Source organism: Diceros bicornis, chromosome 39 (assembly GCF_020826845.1).
Source record: "Diceros bicornis minor isolate mBicDic1 chromosome 39, mDicBic1.mat.cur, whole genome shotgun sequence".
In the NCBI taxonomy this organism is placed as follows: Eukaryota; Metazoa; Chordata; class Mammalia; order Perissodactyla; family Rhinocerotidae; genus Diceros; species Diceros bicornis.
This window is the reverse complement of record NC_080778.1, coordinates 9,340,096-9,359,489: the sequence shown is the minus strand read 5'-3', so window position 1 is coordinate 9,359,489 and position 19,394 is coordinate 9,340,096. Positions and strand designations below refer to the sequence as shown.

The following is a 19,394-nucleotide window of genomic DNA, read 5'->3' as shown; positions in this document are numbered from 1 at the left end:
TCTTTGTCTGTCTTTCTTTGAAAAATGACCTTAGGGAAACAAATTTGAGTGTGCATAGCATAGTAAACATTTGAAAAACAATACTAAATATCAGCTTAAAAGTGGAGGAAAAACTGGAGTGATCTTTCCAGTCTTAACTTTTACATGTATATGTAACAACGAAGCAACTTAAATACTAAAGTGAGCTTAGAAACTCGAGTACATTCAAAATACTTACCCTGAATGTGGTGGCATTTCTGCGTCTTGAGGTAGTGAGCATCTTCTCTCCCCTGTATAATCACTTTTTAAAAGTTAATTTTATTTGATAGTTTTTGCTAGTAAAGGACTACAGTTATTTTTAATAATAATTAGTTTGAAATTAGTTTTTTTCTTTTTCACACCTAGACCTGAATCAAGTTGCATTTTATATTTTTAAAGATTTTTCACTTCCTCACCCTATTTTATTTTTAATTGCAAACCATTTGACAATCCATTGCCCATTCTCATCTCTGTTCCTGAAGCTTCTCTTCTCGTCTTAGCACTCGGAGCGTGCCTTCCGACGCCCGGAGCCACGGCAGCCCTGCTGCTGCTACTGTTGCTGCTGCTGCCACCGCCGGTCGCCCTGGCCCCTCGGGCAGCGACTCGGCGTCGCCCAAACCCATCAGCAGTGCCCATGATACCAGGTAGTCTCCCTCCACCAGCATCGTCTCTCCTCGCCCCCCTCACGTGCACTTCTGCAGTCACTTGAGCTTCAGGATGTGTCCCAGGACGTGTCGGGACTTCTTTCCCGTGGTGTGTGTGATGCTCAGGGGCCTTCTGTGGGGTATCATGGCCCCAGGGCTCTGGCACTGATCAGCATGAGTAGATAGTCTGCCTGCTTTTAACATTTCTTTGGAGCTGATATTTACCAAAATCACCAGAGTCTCTGCCAGTAATAGCTCTTCAGAGTATCAGAGGAAAGAACCTGGTCTATGCCAGAAGGGGACATGGGAATTTTGGCAAACAGTGACTTTCCTGAGGAGTCCTAAGGAAAACTAGTTAATACTGTTAGGTAGTGATTTGTGTTTTTAGGAGGATCACTTTTTTAACCACGTTTCCTAATTTATACAGTTGTTGATTAGAAGTAGTTTATAATAGTGGAAAAGTAAGTTAATGGGGTTTGTATCTTATACAGAGAATAAATCGTTACTGGAGAGAGCTATCAGACATTTGGCAAGCGCCAGAAAAATGTCAGTGTCTTGGGTGAAGTCTTTAGTATAAGTAAGGAGGGTGTTGTAGTTTTGCCCATTCTAGTTGTGTTTTGGGGGCAGAGGATTTCATCAAGCACTCATATACTAATGGAGAAAGGACGTTTGGTTGCTCGTAATTCTGCCCTTGTGGCTGGTAGAAGGGACACTGTCACTATTCTCATCTTCTAATACAGATGGTGATAGAGTCAAATAAAACTATTTGGGTTGGGGGTAATCTGATGAAAACAGATGAAATGGTGAAGGAACTCAGTGCTCTGGATCCTGCTCCTAAGAAAAAATACTAGTATAATGTTGGCAGAAAGATGATATATAGCTTTAAAATTTAATGTAGACTAAAATGTTTTTAGACTTACTTTATAACAGTCTAAAATTTCTACAAACATTTCCATTCTTCTCATTCATTAAAATAATTAGTATTTCTAATTTTGGGTGATAAACATCTAAAACCTAAAAAATGTCAAAGTGTCTTAGAGCTTAAGTAGTCAACTGAAAAAATTAACAATTAACGTTGAACAAATTCCCATTTCCCCTCCTTATTTTTATGTTTAGAGCATCTCATGGCTAGTATTTCCACATATGCTTTCATGCCCCTGTGAGGGGTCCTGAAACTCTCCCGTTTACAAATGCGGTACAAAGTTAAGGGGAGTGACGTGCCCTGAGATGCAGCGTATCTGCATCTTGAGGAGAACACTTACCCAGAACCACGGAGCCTGGCGCCCACACTTGCTGCTTCCATGTTCACATGAGATTGCTCCAGAACTAAGAAAAGGGGAGTAACGTCCCACTTTTTAAAGGTTAACGAACTGTGGTTTAAGGCATTTGTAAGTTGATGGTGTGGTACAGGAAACGTATTTTAGTATAAAAGTTAAATACCTGCAGTTGGCCTTTTCACGCCTTTTGTCTTGGGCATTGCACAAGTAGTTTTTCAGCCAAAGTAGCATTTTGTAAGTATTCTTCATCTTAAATTTGTACATACTTGACAATGATTCTTGATACTTAGAAAGTTTACTACCGTCATAGTATGCCATCTCAAAGGCCATTTTTTACAAAGGAATAAGGTGTTCTTTATTTTATGGTAGTGTATAGGAGACGGTAGGCAGAGAACAATAAAGCCAGGGGAGGGCTGCGTAGCCTGTGGTTGTTAGCCTCATTCCTGCATTTGAGCCTTGTACATGCTCAGTTTAACTTGGGCCTCAGCCCCTTTACATGACCCTCTGTAGTGGAGTTTGAGATAGAGCGCACATGCCCGAGAGCTGGAGTCTCTGTGCAGCCCGGCATTTGTGGATGTGCTACAAGGAAGCAGAATGATGGCCACGACTTTTGGCGTCGGCAGGCTGCCCCAGCCCCACAGTGTGCAGCCCTTGCCTGCCTTAGAGATACATCAACCACAGTGAAATTTTACTTTACTCCACAGCATCCAATAAATAGTTTGGTTTGATTTGGTTTGACTTAGGAAATAGTCTGAGCTTCAGTTATCTTACCATTGTTTATAAAACATGTTTGCATTGTTTTGGTTGTTGGAGCCACCTCTTACTGATTTGCAAGAGCTGATTGTTAATTTTTCAGGAATTTTCCAAGCCAGTTGTTACACCACAGAAATTGTTGAACTCTACAACCCCTCCCCAACCCCCCACAACTGGTTGTTAACATTAACCAGCACATCACTTCATTTAGGTATCTTTTCTTGCCTTTTACCCTGCCAAAAATCTCTGAGGACGTGAATTAATTAATTTTGTCTCTGAGAAATCAGGAGAATAGAGGTGTTAAGTGGTTTCTCCATGGTCCCACAGTCTTCAGCGCAGCTTAGGAGCAGAGTGTGTTCCTTCATTTGAATATCAGTGATTTTTCCATGCAGTGGTGCCAAGACTTTTTGATGAACCACATGCCAGTAGAAGATGCCCCCCTTTCTTCAGACTTAACAGATACTATACTACATTTGAGAGTTTAGAGAAATAAAAAAGCATTGCGTGCTTCATAATTTGTGAACATCTGTTCAGTAGACCACGTTTCCTTAAACCTATTCAGTGTATAATAAAAAAGAGCATAAATGCTACCATACTTCATTATATCATTCATTTAAAAACGTACACTAAACTTGTTAATAAACTAATGCCATATTCATTTTGGATGATTTCGAATTATAATTTCAACTTCCTTTATTTAATTCTGGGTTTCACTCTTTATGAAATTCATTCTGTATTGCTGAACACTTAACTTGATTCTGGAAAAGCAGCGGATTAACTTTGTTCTTTATATGTTAAGCTTCCTGCTGTTCTGCACTTTTGCTTGGCTACTGCTTGAGAAATCGTTAAGTATTCCCGTCCACTTTCTTACTAAGAGATTTGAAATCTTTTGATTCATGTAATGATTTTAGCACTTTAAATAGAATTAAGTACATAAATATAATTTGATGGTAATTTTAAATATTAGCCATATTTGGTTAATAATTTTTATCCACCCTGGGCTTAAATTATGGAGCTTTCCACACATATCAATAACACTTCAATAAATACTGTTTTGCTTTTGTTTTTGTTGTTGTTTTTGACATAAAACAAGTATTATGCAGTGAAGTTTTCAGGTGTTTGCTGTGGAAGGATAAAAATATATCTTTCCTTGTAAACTCCAGGGGAGGGTTTCTCAGTAGCAGCGTTATTCATTTTGGGTGAAAAATTCTCTGTTTGGGGCTGTCCTTTGCATTGTCCTTTACCCGCTAGATGTCAGATGTCCCTGGGGTTAAAATCACCCCTAGTTGAGAGTCACTGCTCTAGAAGAATCTCACAGATCTTGCATTTTGAGTTCCATTGAATTGATAGCTCAATTTTTAAAAATATTAAAACAGGGGTTCCAGCGTCCCTGAAAATGATCGATTGGCTTCTATAGCAGCTGAATTACAGTTTAGATCTCTGAGTCGTCACTCAAGCCCCACGGAGGAGCGAGATGGTGAGTGTTGAAGGTATCAACTACATTCTCAACCAGCCAATCATTTGTCTCAGTCCACCAGTTTCTGTTGTTAATGCCTTTTAAATGGAATGAAGAATAAGAATTGAGAGAGCTTTAGGAGAAGATTTAATGCTGAACCCATTGGGTTTTTCATATGTGCCTCAAAAGGTGCCTTTTTAGCTGTATTTGCATTTTCTAGGTCTGCTTTTCTTGCTTTTTAAAAAATCATTATTCCTGGTATTTTAATCGTCAAGCACTCTTATTCACTTTAAAAACACAAAAGGCACACTGTGTTTGTTGATGGTATGCTGGAGTTTCATTACAGTGCAAACCTAGGAGTCTTTGCCCAGGAACTGCGTGGTGCTTGAGCTGTAGCACTGCCGGGCTCCTGGGCAGGACCTCCTGAGGGGGACGGTCCCCAAAGAATCCAATTTCTGCTCAGGATTCTATTATCTGTGACTTGTGGAAAGTGTATGTAGTTAAAATCCTGTGACTCATTAACAACTTCTTAGTTTGGTGCAATTTTCTAGAATTCATTGTAGAGACAGCTTCTCATACTCACATCAAAATGAAATTAATCACCACAAAGGACAGATTGATGGTAACTAATCATTGCCACTCACCATTTCAGTCTTTCTCTCAATTAAATAAGCATATTTGTTTTATAAGTTTTAATTTGTGTGAAAAATACTTTCTGCAGAACCAGCATATCCAAAAGGTGATTCAAGTGGCTCAACTCGGAGAAGTTGGGAACTTCGGACGCTTATCAGTCAGACTAAGGGTAAGAAAAAGAACATTGAACTTAAAATGTTTAAGCATAAAATCAGTTGCAGCTAAAATATACTGTATGCATTTATTATTAGACCTTCTACATTAATATTTGTGTTCTCTTTTATACCTCTGATATCACTTGCTATATGTGCCATTTGTGTACATTTCCTATTTTTTATAATAAATTACAAGCTCCTTTGGATCAGGAACATGTTTTACTCATCTTTGTGTTCTTTAAGCAGTATGATGGTTGATTTTATATGGCACCTTGGGTGGGCCCTTAGCATAATTCTTTGTCCATGGTAGGAATAGAACAAATATTTGTGAAATGAGTAACTTCATTTTTTATGCTGAGTAGTTGAGAGAAAGCATTTATCTTAACAAAGTAAGTGATCAGTCGATATTAACCAAAAGAATAAACAACAGAAAAATTATTGGTTTAGCACTTGATCTGTGAAATGCTTGCACATATTCTTTGGCACAACAGTCTTGAGCAATAGACAGAATAGATCTTGTTCTCTTTTCATAAATGATAAAAATTTCTGAAAGGCCAAATAATTTGGCCAAGGTGGTAAATGACAGAGCTGTAACTAGAACTCACTCCATCTGTCTCTAAGTCCTGAACTCTTTCTACCACAGCACCCCTTTGAAATGTGTGTGACTGATCAGAAGAAGAATTCTCCACCAAGGGCTAGAGCAGTCAGGAGGGATTTCATGGAGGGATGAGGCTTGAGCTGGCCCTAGAAGGAAAGACAGGTCTGCATCTGGCCAAGAGGAAAGTGCAGAATGAGAAGCACATCTGGATGCCCAGTGACTAAAGAATAGTCCAGCTGGACTGGACTGGATAGTGTCGATGTAAATGGAGGTGAAATTGAAAGAAGACCAGGTCACAGCCGGTCTCAGTGATCGGTACAGTGATTAGGGCCTTACCCCCAGGTGCTGGGCAGCCCTGAAGCCGCTTAAGCAGCTGGTGTGTTCCGGGAGTGGGAGGGTGGGCATAAGGCAGGCACTGAGGTGGGTTAAGCTGCTGGCCTGAACTGGGGAGGAAATGGGGAGATTGGTTAGAATACCATTGCAGTAATGCAGTATCAAATAATAAGATACTGGACTAAAGTGGGATTTGGAAAAAGGAATAGAGGCAAGAAACAGCTGTGATGCAACATTCGACAGGCTTGGGGCAGGTTAGGTGTGTGTGAGGGCCTGGGGTCAGGGGAGATTTCATTGGCTTGAGCCTGGTGACAGGGAAGAGGGTCTCTGCGGTGGCTCACATATAACCAGTAGTTCCCATGGATACCAGGTCTTTGCGATGATTTTCAAAATAAATACTTTGTGGTCAAGTAAACTTGGGAACTCTTGCGAGAGTTACAGTTCACATTGACTTATTAAAGACTGAGAAACCTTGAGAAATTTTTACTGTGAAGAAAAAGAAGCCTTTCCCAGAAATATTTGACAGTGGAGTCCGTGGCCTCACAGCTGTGAAATCTTGTTCAATGCCGAGTAGACTTGATGTGTCATATATTGAGGTAAAGGAAACAAGGATCCATGTTTTTAAGAAAAGATTGTAGTAAGAAACTGTAATTAGAATATTATAAATCTCTGGGAATTTCTCTTCTCCAATTAACCTTACAGTCATCCCCGTCCTCAATGATCTCTTTGTCAGAAAATCCAGGCTCTTAGCTAGTTAGGATACAGTATGAGACGTACTATAATAGAGACGTGTATAAAGCAGTGCTTTTCAAGTTATGGGTTGTGACCTATTAGTGGGTTGTAAAATCAGCATTAAAAAAAAATAGGATGGAGTCCAAATCACATGTAGTAAGAGTAATAGTTTCATGAAACTGTTGTTTTAGATATCTGTTCTTACTGTAAATCATGGTAAAACGAGTTGAAAAAATAGAGATATAGAACTGAATGGGGAAAATAAGGAATAATAATAACAGTGGCAAAAATTTATCGAGTATTCCTGTGTTCCAGGCACTGGGCTAAATGCTTTACATGCGTGATTTTATTAAGTCCTCTCAGTAACTCTGTGAATTAGGTATTATTACCTTCATTTCACAGATTAGGAATTTGATATATGAAGAAGTCAATTAACTTGCTCATTGTGAAACATCTAGAAAATGGTGAGGCCTGGATTTTATTCTGGGCATTCTGATTCCAGAGCCCTTACTCTCAGGTCTTCCCAGAGAAGGGACAAGTTCATTCCCCTCTCATCAGAGGTGGCTTCCTAGAAGAGGTGTGGTATTTCTGCTGAGCTGTGGTAAGAGTTACTTGTCAGGCACTGTGCTGAGAAGACAACATTTTAGGCAGACAGGAAAGCGTGAACAGAGGCATGGAAGTGAGAAACGGTTCAGTGTGTTCCATAGCGTTTTTCAGTTTGCTAGTCCAGAGCCTGTGATAGGAAAAGAAAAAGGGAATGGCTTAAAGAAATGAACCAGGAAAGATAAACTAGATCCAAATTATGCAAGACCTTGAATCCCACATGAAGGGCTTTGGATTTTTGGTAAACAGGTTGTGATGAACCATGAAATAAATTTACGTAGGAAAGTAACATCGTCAGATTTTATGTTTTTTTTTTTTTTTAATTCAATTTTTTTTTTTATTTATTGCTTTTTTCTCCCCAAGGCGCCAGTAGATAGTTGTATGTCATAGTTGCACATCCTTTCTAGTTGCTGTATGTGGGATGCCGCCTCAGCATGGCTGGAGACGCGGTGCGTTGGTGCGCGCCTGAGATCCGAACCCGGGCCGCCAGTAGTGGAGCGTGTGCACCTAACCACTAAGCCACGTGGCCGGCCCCCAGATTTTATGTTTTAGTAAGGTAATTCTGGCCAACGAGAGTGGGTTGGAGAGAGGAGAAACTAGAGGCAGGTGGGTGGCTACTGCAGCAGTCTCGCCCACAGTCTCGGGAGAGGAGGTCATCCATGTTGTCTGACTAGCTTATGTTTTAGGTGTGTATTTACACAGTGGATGGTATACTCTGTAGTTGTTAGATTTTGATGGACTGTATGTGAATAGGTAATGACAAGCCTTGCTCTGATGGAGTGCTAATAATGTATATTGCTCTGTCTTTGTTATTATTTGCTGGAAATTGACTTGATGATAATGATTGAGAGAACTGAGTTTGCGATTCTCCCTGCAGATACTGCTTCTAAACAAGGACCCATAGAAGCGATCCAGAAGTCAGTCCGATTGTTTGAAGAAAAGAGGTATCGAGAAATGAGGAGAAAGAATATCATTGGTCAAGTTTGTGACACTCCAAAGTCTTATGATAATGTTATGCACGTTGGCTTGAGGAAGGTGACCTTCAAGTGGCAAAGAGGAAACAAAATTGGTAAGGAGTCTAAGGAGTGTGACCCAAAGGTTGTCTCTGTTAGAAATAGCAAATTTAACTAGCAGCTTCTTTAGGTTAAATCTTATGTAGTTGGTCCCTCTCTCTTAAAGACATAGCAAATATATATTGTCTCTTTTGCAGAGGGTTCTGTGTTTTTGTTTCATTTTTAAAATGTATTCAAAGAGCAATACAAAATGAGATTTTAGAAAGAGATTCTTGCATGGTTCATTAAATTGGATAGTTTTACTTGATAACTCCAGAGGTTGACAGTGAAGAGAGAAGGAGCCCGATTATGTTTCAGATCCTTCTCCCATTTAATTGCATTCGTCTGTTGAGCATTTAGGACTGAAGAGGCAAACACAGTTGTAATACAGGACTCTGAGCCTCTGGAAACCTGAAGTTTCCGTGGAGCTATCAGTTAGGGCAGAAAACACTGAAAATAATCAAGTACTTTATAAATTGTATTATTGTTATCAATCTTATTCAACCATATATCCTCTTAGTTTAATGTCCCAAAGCTTTGTTAGTAGAACATCCACTCCCACACACTCCTGGACGGGCAGCAATGATGTGCAGCTAGACAGAGGCCAGGCTTCCTCCTGGGCACTCGCTCTGTCCCCTGTGTCCCGGCCCAGGCCTCCTCAAGGCTGGAGGGGCTCAGGAGTGTGCACCACGGTGCTTAGTACTCTCCCTCAGGCCTCTTCTGGAATTTGCCGAAGTCATTTCTACTCTATTGATAGATTTACAGGTAAGACAGTGAAGAGATTGCTCACGACTTCAGTTATTAGAGAATGAATAATAAGACTGTAGTAAGATAATTATAGTTGTATAAATACAGATCCAGAATTTGATAAGCTGGTTATACATCTGAATGGCCTAGCTTTGGTGACTGAGAATAGCGTGTTTGTTCCTCTTCCCAGGGGAAGGGCAGTATGGGAAGGTCTACACCTGCATCAGTGTCGACACTGGTGAACTGATGGCTATGAAGGAGGTGAGTGGTCTGTCCCTCTAGGGGGGCCTTTTTTTCTGAAGCGTCTGCGTGAAAAAGACTTGGTAAAGGAACTTGTATGTATGAGGTTCCTCTTAGTGTGTAGTTATGCACTGGCTTTAGTACTTCCCTGGTGAGTCGTCTAGGCCTGAGGCCTGCTCTTTAGCATTTATACCGTTGGGACCAGCCAGGCAGACACACTGAGATGACATATGAGAGTAAAGGAGAGTAAAGATGAGGTTGTAAGAGCAGGAACACAAATAATTCTGACACCACACAGGGATGGTAAGTGCCATCCAGAGAGAGACAAAAGTAAAGTTTGCTGAAAGCTTAGAGGATGGTGATAACAGTGGCATCTTACAGGGGGGATTTTGGGGACATAAGATAACATTCGTGATAAGCTTCAGAAGAGAGCAGCATTTAAAGCTGGAAGTAGAACGGGAAGAGCAGGGAACACCTGAGGAAGGCCACGGCAGGGAGACAGACTTGTCACTACAAGGAGACGCCCGTGACTCAGAAGCGGAGGCGCAGTGGAGGATGAGGCTGGAGCTGCTGTGGCCGCTGTGTCCCGAGTGGCTCTGCGCGCGGCCAGCACGCGCAGCTCCTGTCCCTGCCAGTCACTCCCTCTCCTGACCTCCTGCAGCGTGTCTTCATCTGCCCGCCCGGCACGTACCCACACTGCTCTTATAACCTTGTTCCAGCTGGGGTGCAAATGCTTAAGGGCAGAATTGTAGCTCATCTTTTTATCTTGTCCGGAGCCTAAATACCTGAGATTGCTTACTATATGTTTAATGTTTTTATTAATTCAGTTTGCAGTTTTGAAAATATCCCATTAGCTGTTATCTCACCAAATATTCTAAAGCAGAATTCATTTGGAACAACAAAGGAACGAAAGTCTGGAAGTAAAGTCACAAACAACACTGACCATAGTCCTGTGGGTCTGGACGGTGAAAGTGTCAGGAGACAGCTTTACAGCCCTCATATTTAAAGTTGTCGTGTTTCTAGTTTGTGACAGTAGCAACAGTAATCAACTGTTTTCCTTTTACAGATTCGCTTTCAACCTAACGACCATAAAACTATCAAGGAAACTGCTGATGAATTGAAAATATTCGAGGGCATCAAACACCCCAATCTGGTTCGGTATTTTGGTGTGGAGCTTCATAGAGTAAGCCAGCTTTAATCCCACGGTTTGTGTGAGGAATCAGTGAGGGTACAAATGGAGTCCTGTTCTACATCACAGGTCTTCTCATTTCAGAGCACAGTAACTTTGCCTAATTGTCAGGAAATCTCCATGAGTTACATCATTTCTGCCTTCTCTCTGAAACTAGAGGAGTTCTTCCTAAAATGTAAGTTGTAGACTGTAGTCATTAACCCGGCATTATAAAGCACTGAAACCCATCCTGCCAAGCAGAGGAGTCTTCTAAAATGCCCCTTACACAGCTTCTCGTTACCTTTTATTTTCCTTCTACTTTTTCCTGAACCACTATTGAATACACTGTTAAGTATTACTGATTTTCCTTTTATATGTATTTAAGGAGCCATTGTGAAATGAGAGAAAATTAAAACCTCACATTTCATTTTCCCTCTTGTGTTTAGAAATAAACACATGGAGGGAAAGAGGATAACTTGGAGTATCTTGGTGGAATACGAGCTTCCAGGGAAATTGGATGTTGGTGATTTTCAATGTTTTCACAAATAAATTCATATTTGAAAAGGATGTGTTTCAGTACTTAATAATATATTTATAGGGACAGCCCTGTTGGTCCCTGTCTGAGATTATATAGCTGGAGGATTATAGACATTTTATCACCTGTGATTTGGAGGAGATGCTCTTACCCCACCTAGCTATATAATTCCAGACAGAGGAGGCAGGCAGACACCGCTATAGAGGAGTTAGAAATGACTGTTAAAAGACAAATTCAGTGTTCAGGATGACAAGTGTAGCATACCATTAGAAAGAAGATTCCTCTGGGGCGTGGCCTGTGAAGTTTTCCAGATTCTTCACTTAGTGTACATGTAAACACAAGGCTGTGTTTTATTCCTCCTACAGGAAGAAATGTACATCTTCATGGAGTACTGTGACGAGGGTACATTAGAAGAGGTGTCAAGGCTGGGACTTCAGGAGCATGTCATTAGGCTGTATTCAAAGCAGATCACCATTGCAATCAATGTCCTCCATGAGCATGGCATAGTTCACCGTGACATTAAAGGTAATTCCCACATTCGCCTAGCTGCCGTGGGCCTGAGAGTCATCTGGTTGTCTGATACATAGCAGGTGCTTGCAAGATGCTTGTTCCCACTCCTGCACATCACTTCTCTAGAAAGAAATCCCTCTACTGTAAATATTCTTTGATAGAAGCCCCATATTAAGAAACTAAGTAGAACATACATCTCCATCTATGAGTAAGTCTGCTCTTTCTGTTCAACACTGCTTTTAGTGAAGTCTGTTTCCCAGAAATGAAATTTGCTATTTTATAGGCTGATTTGGCCAACCATGTATATTTACTAGGCATTTGTGATCAGAGCATCCTTTTCCTGATGTCAGGACCCTTGTGTATTTACATATGAATGTTTTGAATGTGTAAAGTGACAGTGAATCAGAGATGCCAGTGTAATTCATGATGTGCAGCTATGTTCTTGTGAGACAAGGATAGGGTTTATTTACCCCAGCCTCCTCCATTGTAGAGTTCTGCTGAAGATTGACTTGGTCGGGCTGATTGCTGACAAGTGGTTTCCCTTCTGGTGTGAGGGGAATAGCCATGCTGCTCTCTCAGAACTGTCTCTCTTGTGTTTAACATGCCATGCCCCTTACCTTTGTATTTGGGAGTCTTGGGGATAATTAAAGTGACAAATTATTTTTGTCTCTAATCAGCCCTAGACTAAAGGATTCCATTCTGTCACCTAGTCTGAGGCCTGCCTAAACACGTTCCCTCTAGAATTGGTCTGACTTCTGACCCCACTAGACCCAGTGGAGGGGCCGGATTACACCAGAGCCTGCTTTGGTCTGAGTGTCAGAATTGTCCGTGCGCTCTGAGGTGGCTCACCCTGAATTCCCAGCATACTCCAGTCTTGTTGTCTGCCGGCCTGTCCATCACATTGCTTTGCTCTCTGAGATCATTCTGGGCATTTGCTTAATTGGCTTTTTGTCAGGCCATGGCATTGCCTGTTTCCAGTTGTTTTGCCCCAAATACCATACTCAGTTCTCTGTCTGCTGTCATGAAATGGTACCTTCATGTCATTGGCCATGGCCGTAAAGAGAATCCCTGAGAGTCCTTGAATCAAGTCTGTTCACTTGTGTCCTTGTGATATTCTTTATAATTCAGCATGGCTAAGAATGTGCACACATGGATTAACTGCAGAATAATGAAGTGAGCACTATGTAGTCCCCTGTGGGGACCATCTACAGTGGGAGTACGCAAGCTATGAGGCTTAACTGTTTGACTTCAGTGTCATATGGCTAGTTATCTAACCTGAGTGGCTGTGTATTGCTTTTTGGAGGAAGTACCATAGGACACATAATGCCAGAGATGTGTGGCTCAGTTGGAGTGTTAATATCTTATCGCCTGTAGCAAAAGGCAGAGCTGCCCTGAGAAATGAGCAGTAACCCCAAATTCCAACTAGAGTACAAATTAGACGTGTATGTTGCTTGTAGAAATATGAGACAATTACAGAACATTCTTTTTGGTCACAGTCTAAAATAAGCCCAGTGGTGGCCTCAGATACAACTCTAAAGAACAGCAGTGGGTGCCAGTTTTTATCTCCATGTTGCTTCAGCTACAGGAGCCTCTAATTATATACAACTCTAATTTTCAGGAACTGTCACCACAGCATTTGTGTTTTATATATAATTTCTTTTAAGTATCTCTGTGAGTTTTTTTTTTTTTTTTTGGTGAGGAATATCAGCCCTGAGCTAATATCCACGCCAATCCTCCTCTTTTTGCTGAGTAAGACTGGCCCTGAGCTAACATCTATTGTCAATCCTCCTCCTTTTTTTCCCTTTTTCTCCCCAAAGCCCCGTAGATAGTTGTATGTCATAGTTGCACATCCTTCTAGTTGCTTTATGTAGGACGCCGCCTCAGCATGGCCGGACAAGCGGTGTGTCGGTGCGCGCCCGGGATCCGAACCCGGGCCACCAGTAGCAGAGCGCGTGCACTTAGCCACTATGCCACGGGGCCGGCCCCTCTGTGGGTTTTTAATATTAGAATTTATGCATGTATTTCAGTTCAGAATGTATTGATCAGAGTATCTACACTGATATTAAAGCTTTGTATTAATGTTTGTGAATAAGGCTTTGTAAGTAAAGTTTCATAAACCTTTACATTATTTAGTTTGTGAATCAAGTTCCTGGTAGTTTAGGTTACCACGTAAGCTTTAAAATCCCCGCTTTGTGTCTCAGAGGCTAAAGACTGCTTATTTCTGTTAGGTGCCAATATCTTCCTTACCTCATCTGGACTAATCAAACTGGGAGATTTCGGATGCTCAGTGAAGCTTAAAAACAATGCACAGACCATGCCTGGGGAAGTGAATAGCACGCTGGGGACAGCAGGTGGGGACTGACTTGGTTTGTCTTAGTGCTGTGACTTGTTACTGTGTGCTTGGTAACCAGGCTTTCCCCTCAGCTCTCTTGTCAGCAGAGAGCTGGGGAGCAGGTAAGCGTTTCTGACCACGAAGGACCACGCCCGCGGGCGCTGAGGCTTCCGCCTGAGTGCACTTGTCAGACTGGGAAGTTTAAAGGAGGGAGGAAAAGCCTTTTTTTCTTCTCAGAAAAACTTTGTTGTTCACGTTGGGTTTATTAAAACTATTCTAGCTGAAACAACATTATGTTTAAATGGTAATTATTTGTTTTGATTGTTTTGTGTCATAAAATTTTACGTCCTCCTTTGTAGGTTAAATTTCATATTTTCATTGTAAATACAATTTATCTCAAGATTTGCACACTCAAAAGTTTTCTTATAGACAGACGGTAAAATGTCCTTTCAGAAAATTGATTTGAAATATCTATTTTCAGGTTTCCATATTTCCTATTATGTAATTTGGAGAAAGTTTCCCCCCTCAACAAATTAGTTATTTCTTCTTTGTAGAATATTACACAATATCGGTTATTGCTTGGCTCTATTAATACCAGGTGTTGTGTTTATAACCCATTCTTATCACCATATCTGTGACCTTTAAAGCATACATGGCTCCGGAAGTCATCACCCGTGCGAAAGGAGAAGGTCATGGGCGTGCAGCTGACATCTGGAGTCTGGGGTGCGTTGTCATAGAGATGGTGACGGGCAAGGTAAGCAGACCCCACACCTGGAGGAGAAACTTTGGAGGGCACTTTACATGAACAGAGCAGTGGTTGTGGTTTTATTGTCATTATAAATACTGTGGACACATTTTCTGCTAAATAGAGAATATGACTAGAGATTAAGAATGTGACCTGTCAAACAATTCCATAAGTTAACACAAGTGACAAACTAAGAACCAAATTTATAAGATATATGACTTAAGAGAACTCTTATGAGGAATAAAAAAGCATAAAGCTCTGATTAAAACACAGAGAAGCGGGCTGCTACAAAAAGAAACGTGAAGTTGAAAACTTACATATCTATACAACGACTGGCACATGAATGCCTCTATGTCAGCTTTATTCATAATTGCCAAAACTTGGAAGCAACCACAGTATCCTTCAATAGGTAAATGGATAAACAGACTGTGGGAATCCATACCACGGAATATTGTGCAGCAATAAGAAATGAGCTATTGGGGCCGGCCCCGTGGCTTAGCGGTTAAGTGTGCGCGCACTGCTTCTCCGGCCACGCTGAGGCGTTGTTCCACATACAGCAACTAGCAGGATGTGCAGCTATGACATACAACTATCTACTGGGGCTTTGGGGAGAAAAAGGGGAAAAAAAAAAAGGAGGAGGATTGCAATAGACGTTAGCCCAGGGCCAGTCTTCCTCAGCAAAAAGAGGAGGATTGGCATGGATGTAAGCTCAGGGCTGATCTTCCTCAAAAAAAAAAAAGAGAGAGAAATGAGCTATTGAGCTATAAAATGACATGGAGGGACTTTAAAAGCATATTGCTAGTGAAAGAAGCCAATCTGAAAATGCCACATACTGTATGATTTCCAGCTCTATGACATTCTGGAAAAGACAAAACTATAGAGGTGGTGAAAGATCAGTGGTTACCTGGGCCTTGGGGAGAGACAGGGAAGGATGAATAGGTAAAGCACAAGGACTTTTAGGGGCAGTGAAACTGTTCTGTATGATATAGTATCTGAAAATTCTGAAACTTGATCTTCTGATAAAGATACTATTAATGAACAGTTATACAAATATATAAAGGTACAGTGTGTATGTCTGGAGTATCATTTATAAAGCAAAAAAGTTAGAAACCTCTTAAGTGTGATTAGTAGGAAATTAAATTGTACAGCTATACCTTGCAGCTGCTGAAAAAGATCACACATAATAAATGCTTAATAAATATTAGCTAATATTATTTCTATTAGCATTAACATAGAAGGATGCCCATGGTATCTGTTATTTTAGTCAAGCCATACATCAGAGAAGGAACAAGCTCTCACACTGAACAATACATATCACAATGACTAAAAAGGAGTACACAAATTAGAATGCCATACAAACTTAGTTCTTTCCCCCCTGAATCTCATTTTTACTGTAATCGTAATAAAATAATTTAAGCTTCATACTAATAGAATTTGATGTTCATTATTCAACAAGGTCGCTTATTAAACGTCCCTATAAGATAGATAACTGTTGAATTTTATATGTTTTATTGACATTTTCGTATCATTTTATATATTACATTTTTTATTTGCATGATGATGGCGTCTAGATAACGCTGGACTAATAGAACATCCCAATGGGGTAGGCAGACTGTGCCGACCAGCTGGTTTTGTAAATAAAGTTCTATTGGCACACAGTCACACCTGTTCATTTATATACTGTCTAAGGCTGCTTTCACACTTCAGTGGGGGAATTAAATAGTAGTGATGGTGATCATATGGCCCACAAGCCTAAAATATTTACTGTTTGCCCTTTTTAAGTGAAAGTTTGCTGGCCCCTGATATATATTAGTATTGAGATGCCTGGAACGCGATTGAGCAGTTGTGGTTTTTTGTGGCCATATAGTGTTAAAACCTGATTTTTTTTTCTCTTTTTTTAGAGGCCTTGGCATGAATATGAGCACAACTTTCAGATTATGTATAAAGTGGGAATGGGGCATAAGCCACCAATCCCTGAAAGATTAAGCCCAGAAGGAAAGGACTTCCTTTCTCACTGCCTTGAAAGTGAGCCCAGGATGAGGTGGACAGCCAGCCAGCTCCTCGACCATTCCTTTGTCAAGGTTTGGCAGACTACTCTGTAGTCTTCTCCATGTTTGAATATTTGAGTTCTGTTTGCATCTGACACTTAAGGAAATTTGGAAACTTAAATATAAATATCTCTATCTGAAATGGAAAGGAACTAATGCATTATGCCAGGGAATTTTGTATATGTTTTTTCTTTTGGAAAATGTTTATTAAGGTTCTCCTGCTTGATCCATTCTGGTGGTGTGTTTGAGGTGCATTTTAAATGAGACTGGATGAAAGACATAGTTTTCCCTCTTGAGAGTGTGTAGTCTCCTTAAGTACAGGGTTAGTAATGACTAATCTCTACCAAGAGAGTAGAGACAGGATTAGTAATGACTAAGCATTGTGTTAAAAGTTGTGATAATGGTATGTATGGCATGTTGTAGGGTCATCGAGAAGAGGAATTTAATCCCGTCAGGTAATCCCAGATACTGCTTTTTCTAGAGCAAGATGCCTGAGCTGTTTGGGAGAGTTTCGCCAGGTTAGGGATGAGGGTAGGGGTATGGCAGACAGAATGGAAGAAACGTGGAAAGGCTCACTACTTAGAGGGTAAAACAATCAAGGAGAACTGTGCATAAGTAGATACCAGTGGAGCAAAGGATGTGGGAAATGGCTAAAGATAAGGCTGGGAAAGTAAGCAGGAGCCATGTGAAGTAATTTCAGTTTTATCGTAAGCATGCCAGGATTAAATAGTGTTTTAGAACGATCGCTCTGGAGGCAAGAGACTACTTAGGAAGCTGCTGATGTGGCTAATGGGTTGGGAGTGGAGGGCAGAGGTGAGTTTTCAGTGATATTTAGGAGTTTAAATGGCCATGACTGAGTAACTGATTGGATGTGAAAGGTGAGTGAGGGGAGGAGTCTAGAATGGCTCTCAGGCTTCTGGCTTGTGTCCCCAGGTTACAGAGTCCATTTGCCAAGACAGGTGAAGAGGGCAGCTGGTTGAGGGTTGGGTCAGGGAGATGATGGTTTCCTTTATAATAGATTACATTTGAGGTGTGTTTGGAACGTCTGCTTGGGGATTTCAGATCGGAATTTGGATATTTTGGGCTGGCATTCAAGAGAGAATTGGGGTAGCACACAGATTAGGGAGACAGAAATGTTGCTGGGAGAGTGTTTAGAGGAGAAATGGAATGAGAATGGAACCCTGGAGAAAACATTTAAAGAGCCCTGGAGAGGAGCGCCTGATAAAGGAAAGGAAGGTGCAAAAGAGTGGGGTGTGACATTATTCCTCGGTGAATGAAATCAAGGAATCAGTAGCCTGATTTGCTATGTAGATATTTAGAGACTTGTAATTAAATAAAAATGTATTTCTTTGTTATGAAGTATAAGCAGTTTATATTGACTTGATATTGTACAGATATGCTCTTAAAAATGCCTTCAGTCAGTTCATAGAGCAGTGACTTGGCACTCACGTTATTCATTGCACCGACTAAGCCTCCCTCTGTGCCAGGCACAGTGCTGGGGCCAGCAAGATGCATTGATTGTGACTTGCCTGTACGTTTTACACGGAGCATGAATAGGGTTCAGCTCTCTCCTGCCTTCCTCACAGGTTTGCACAGATGAAGAATGAAGCTGATCAGTCTGTGGCCTAGTAGTGTGTGTACTCGGAAAATTCTCTTAATCACTACTGTATGTAATATTTACATAAAGACTGTGCTGAGAAGCAGTGTAAGCCTTTCTAACTTTCCAAGACTGAAGACTGCACAGGTGACAAGCGTCACTTCTTCTGCTGCTCCTGTTTGTTTGATGTGGCACGGGGCCCTCCTGAGTGACGGTGTCCACGAGGTAAAGAAGCTGCATGTTAAGTGCCATTACTACTGTACACAGACCATCGCCTCTGTCACCTCTGTTTCTCACGTGACTGAGACCGTGACATCAGTGTAGTATTTTTGACCTTCTTAGGTTCAAAAACAGTTGTAGTGTTATCTGGCGTCCTGGGCCTTGTTGTTAATCTCCTGTTTGTCGAGTGCACTGACTGTGAAACCTTACCTTTTGTTGTTGTTGGCAAGCCGCAGGTTTGTTATGCAAAAGGCTGATTAATGAAATTTAAGAAAAAGGTTCTTTTTTCAATAAATGGTTTATTTTAGGAAAGCTCAGTTATATTGTCTTTTAATGGTTATCAGCTTCAGAGCCAACACATTATCTGATACAGAAGTCCGTCATTTCCATTCATGTGTTCCTCAACAGAAGGGGCAGAATCCAGTATGCTAAGGGTGGGCCCTGGATTAGGAGTTCCCTCAGGGTCTAGGGTCTCCTCGCTGAAAGAGCTAAATGAAACAACACTAAGGATGTCAGAGGGCCGTTTAAATTATTTTATATTAACCAGCAAGTTTACAACAGATAAAAGTTTAAGCCTTGTTATCACATGTTGGGGGTTCAGTTTATTTTTAAACCAAGATGTATAGGGACTAGGTGGATATAAATACTGCTGAATAGTCTCTTGACAAGAAAGCGTCTTTTTCAGAATGTAAATATTTCAGCAGTTAGTTTTCTAAAATAGCCCAAATTATATGTCATTGATGGTGTTCTTTTATTTCTTTTTGCTATTAAATTTTTTTAAAAGATTGACCTTAAAGCTTCTTGAAATCTTTTTAGAAGATCATGGACTTATTGCTTACACATAGCAGCTGACTCTGGGCGAGGAATTGCTCAAGTGGGTTCTGTATTCACCTTCCCTCCAGGGTTGGAGATCCCCTAAGTCAAGAAATGAATGTCCAGAGAGTGCTGGCATCACAGAAGGATTTATACAAAAACTTAGATTTTTTTAATTTCAGTTTT

At 40.8% G+C, this 19,394-nt stretch overlaps 1 protein-coding gene across 8 annotated transcripts in view; it reads left to right on the top strand.

The window, feature by feature from the left end:
- The window catches only part of MAP3K4 (mitogen-activated protein kinase kinase kinase 4), a 151,826-nt gene extending 132,642 nt beyond the window's left edge, over positions 1–19,184 (top strand). For 3 of the 8 annotated variants that reach the window (XM_058534035.1, XM_058534036.1, XM_058534034.1), the window contains exons 17-27: positions 501–662; positions 4,069–4,169; positions 4,870–4,950; positions 8,080–8,271; positions 9,192–9,262; positions 10,308–10,424; positions 11,310–11,469; positions 13,683–13,805; positions 14,434–14,540; positions 16,433–16,612; positions 18,166–19,184. In XM_058534035.1, the coding sequence (XP_058390018.1) occupies positions 501–662; positions 4,069–4,169; positions 4,870–4,950; positions 8,080–8,271; positions 9,192–9,262; positions 10,308–10,424; positions 11,310–11,469; positions 13,683–13,805; positions 14,434–14,540; positions 16,433–16,612; positions 18,166–18,186 (1,315 nt within the window). In that variant the 3' untranslated portion in view covers positions 18,187–19,184. Of the gene's footprint in view, positions 1–500; positions 663–4,068; positions 4,170–4,869; positions 4,951–8,079; positions 8,272–9,191; positions 9,263–10,307; positions 10,425–10,514; positions 10,606–11,309; positions 11,470–13,682; positions 13,806–14,433; positions 14,541–16,432; positions 16,613–18,165 lie in introns of those variants that run through there. The other 5 variants (XM_058534037.1, XM_058534038.1, XM_058534041.1 and 2 more) reach the window with 3 other exon arrangements.
- The last annotated feature ends 210 nt before the right edge of the window (positions 19,185–19,394 follow it).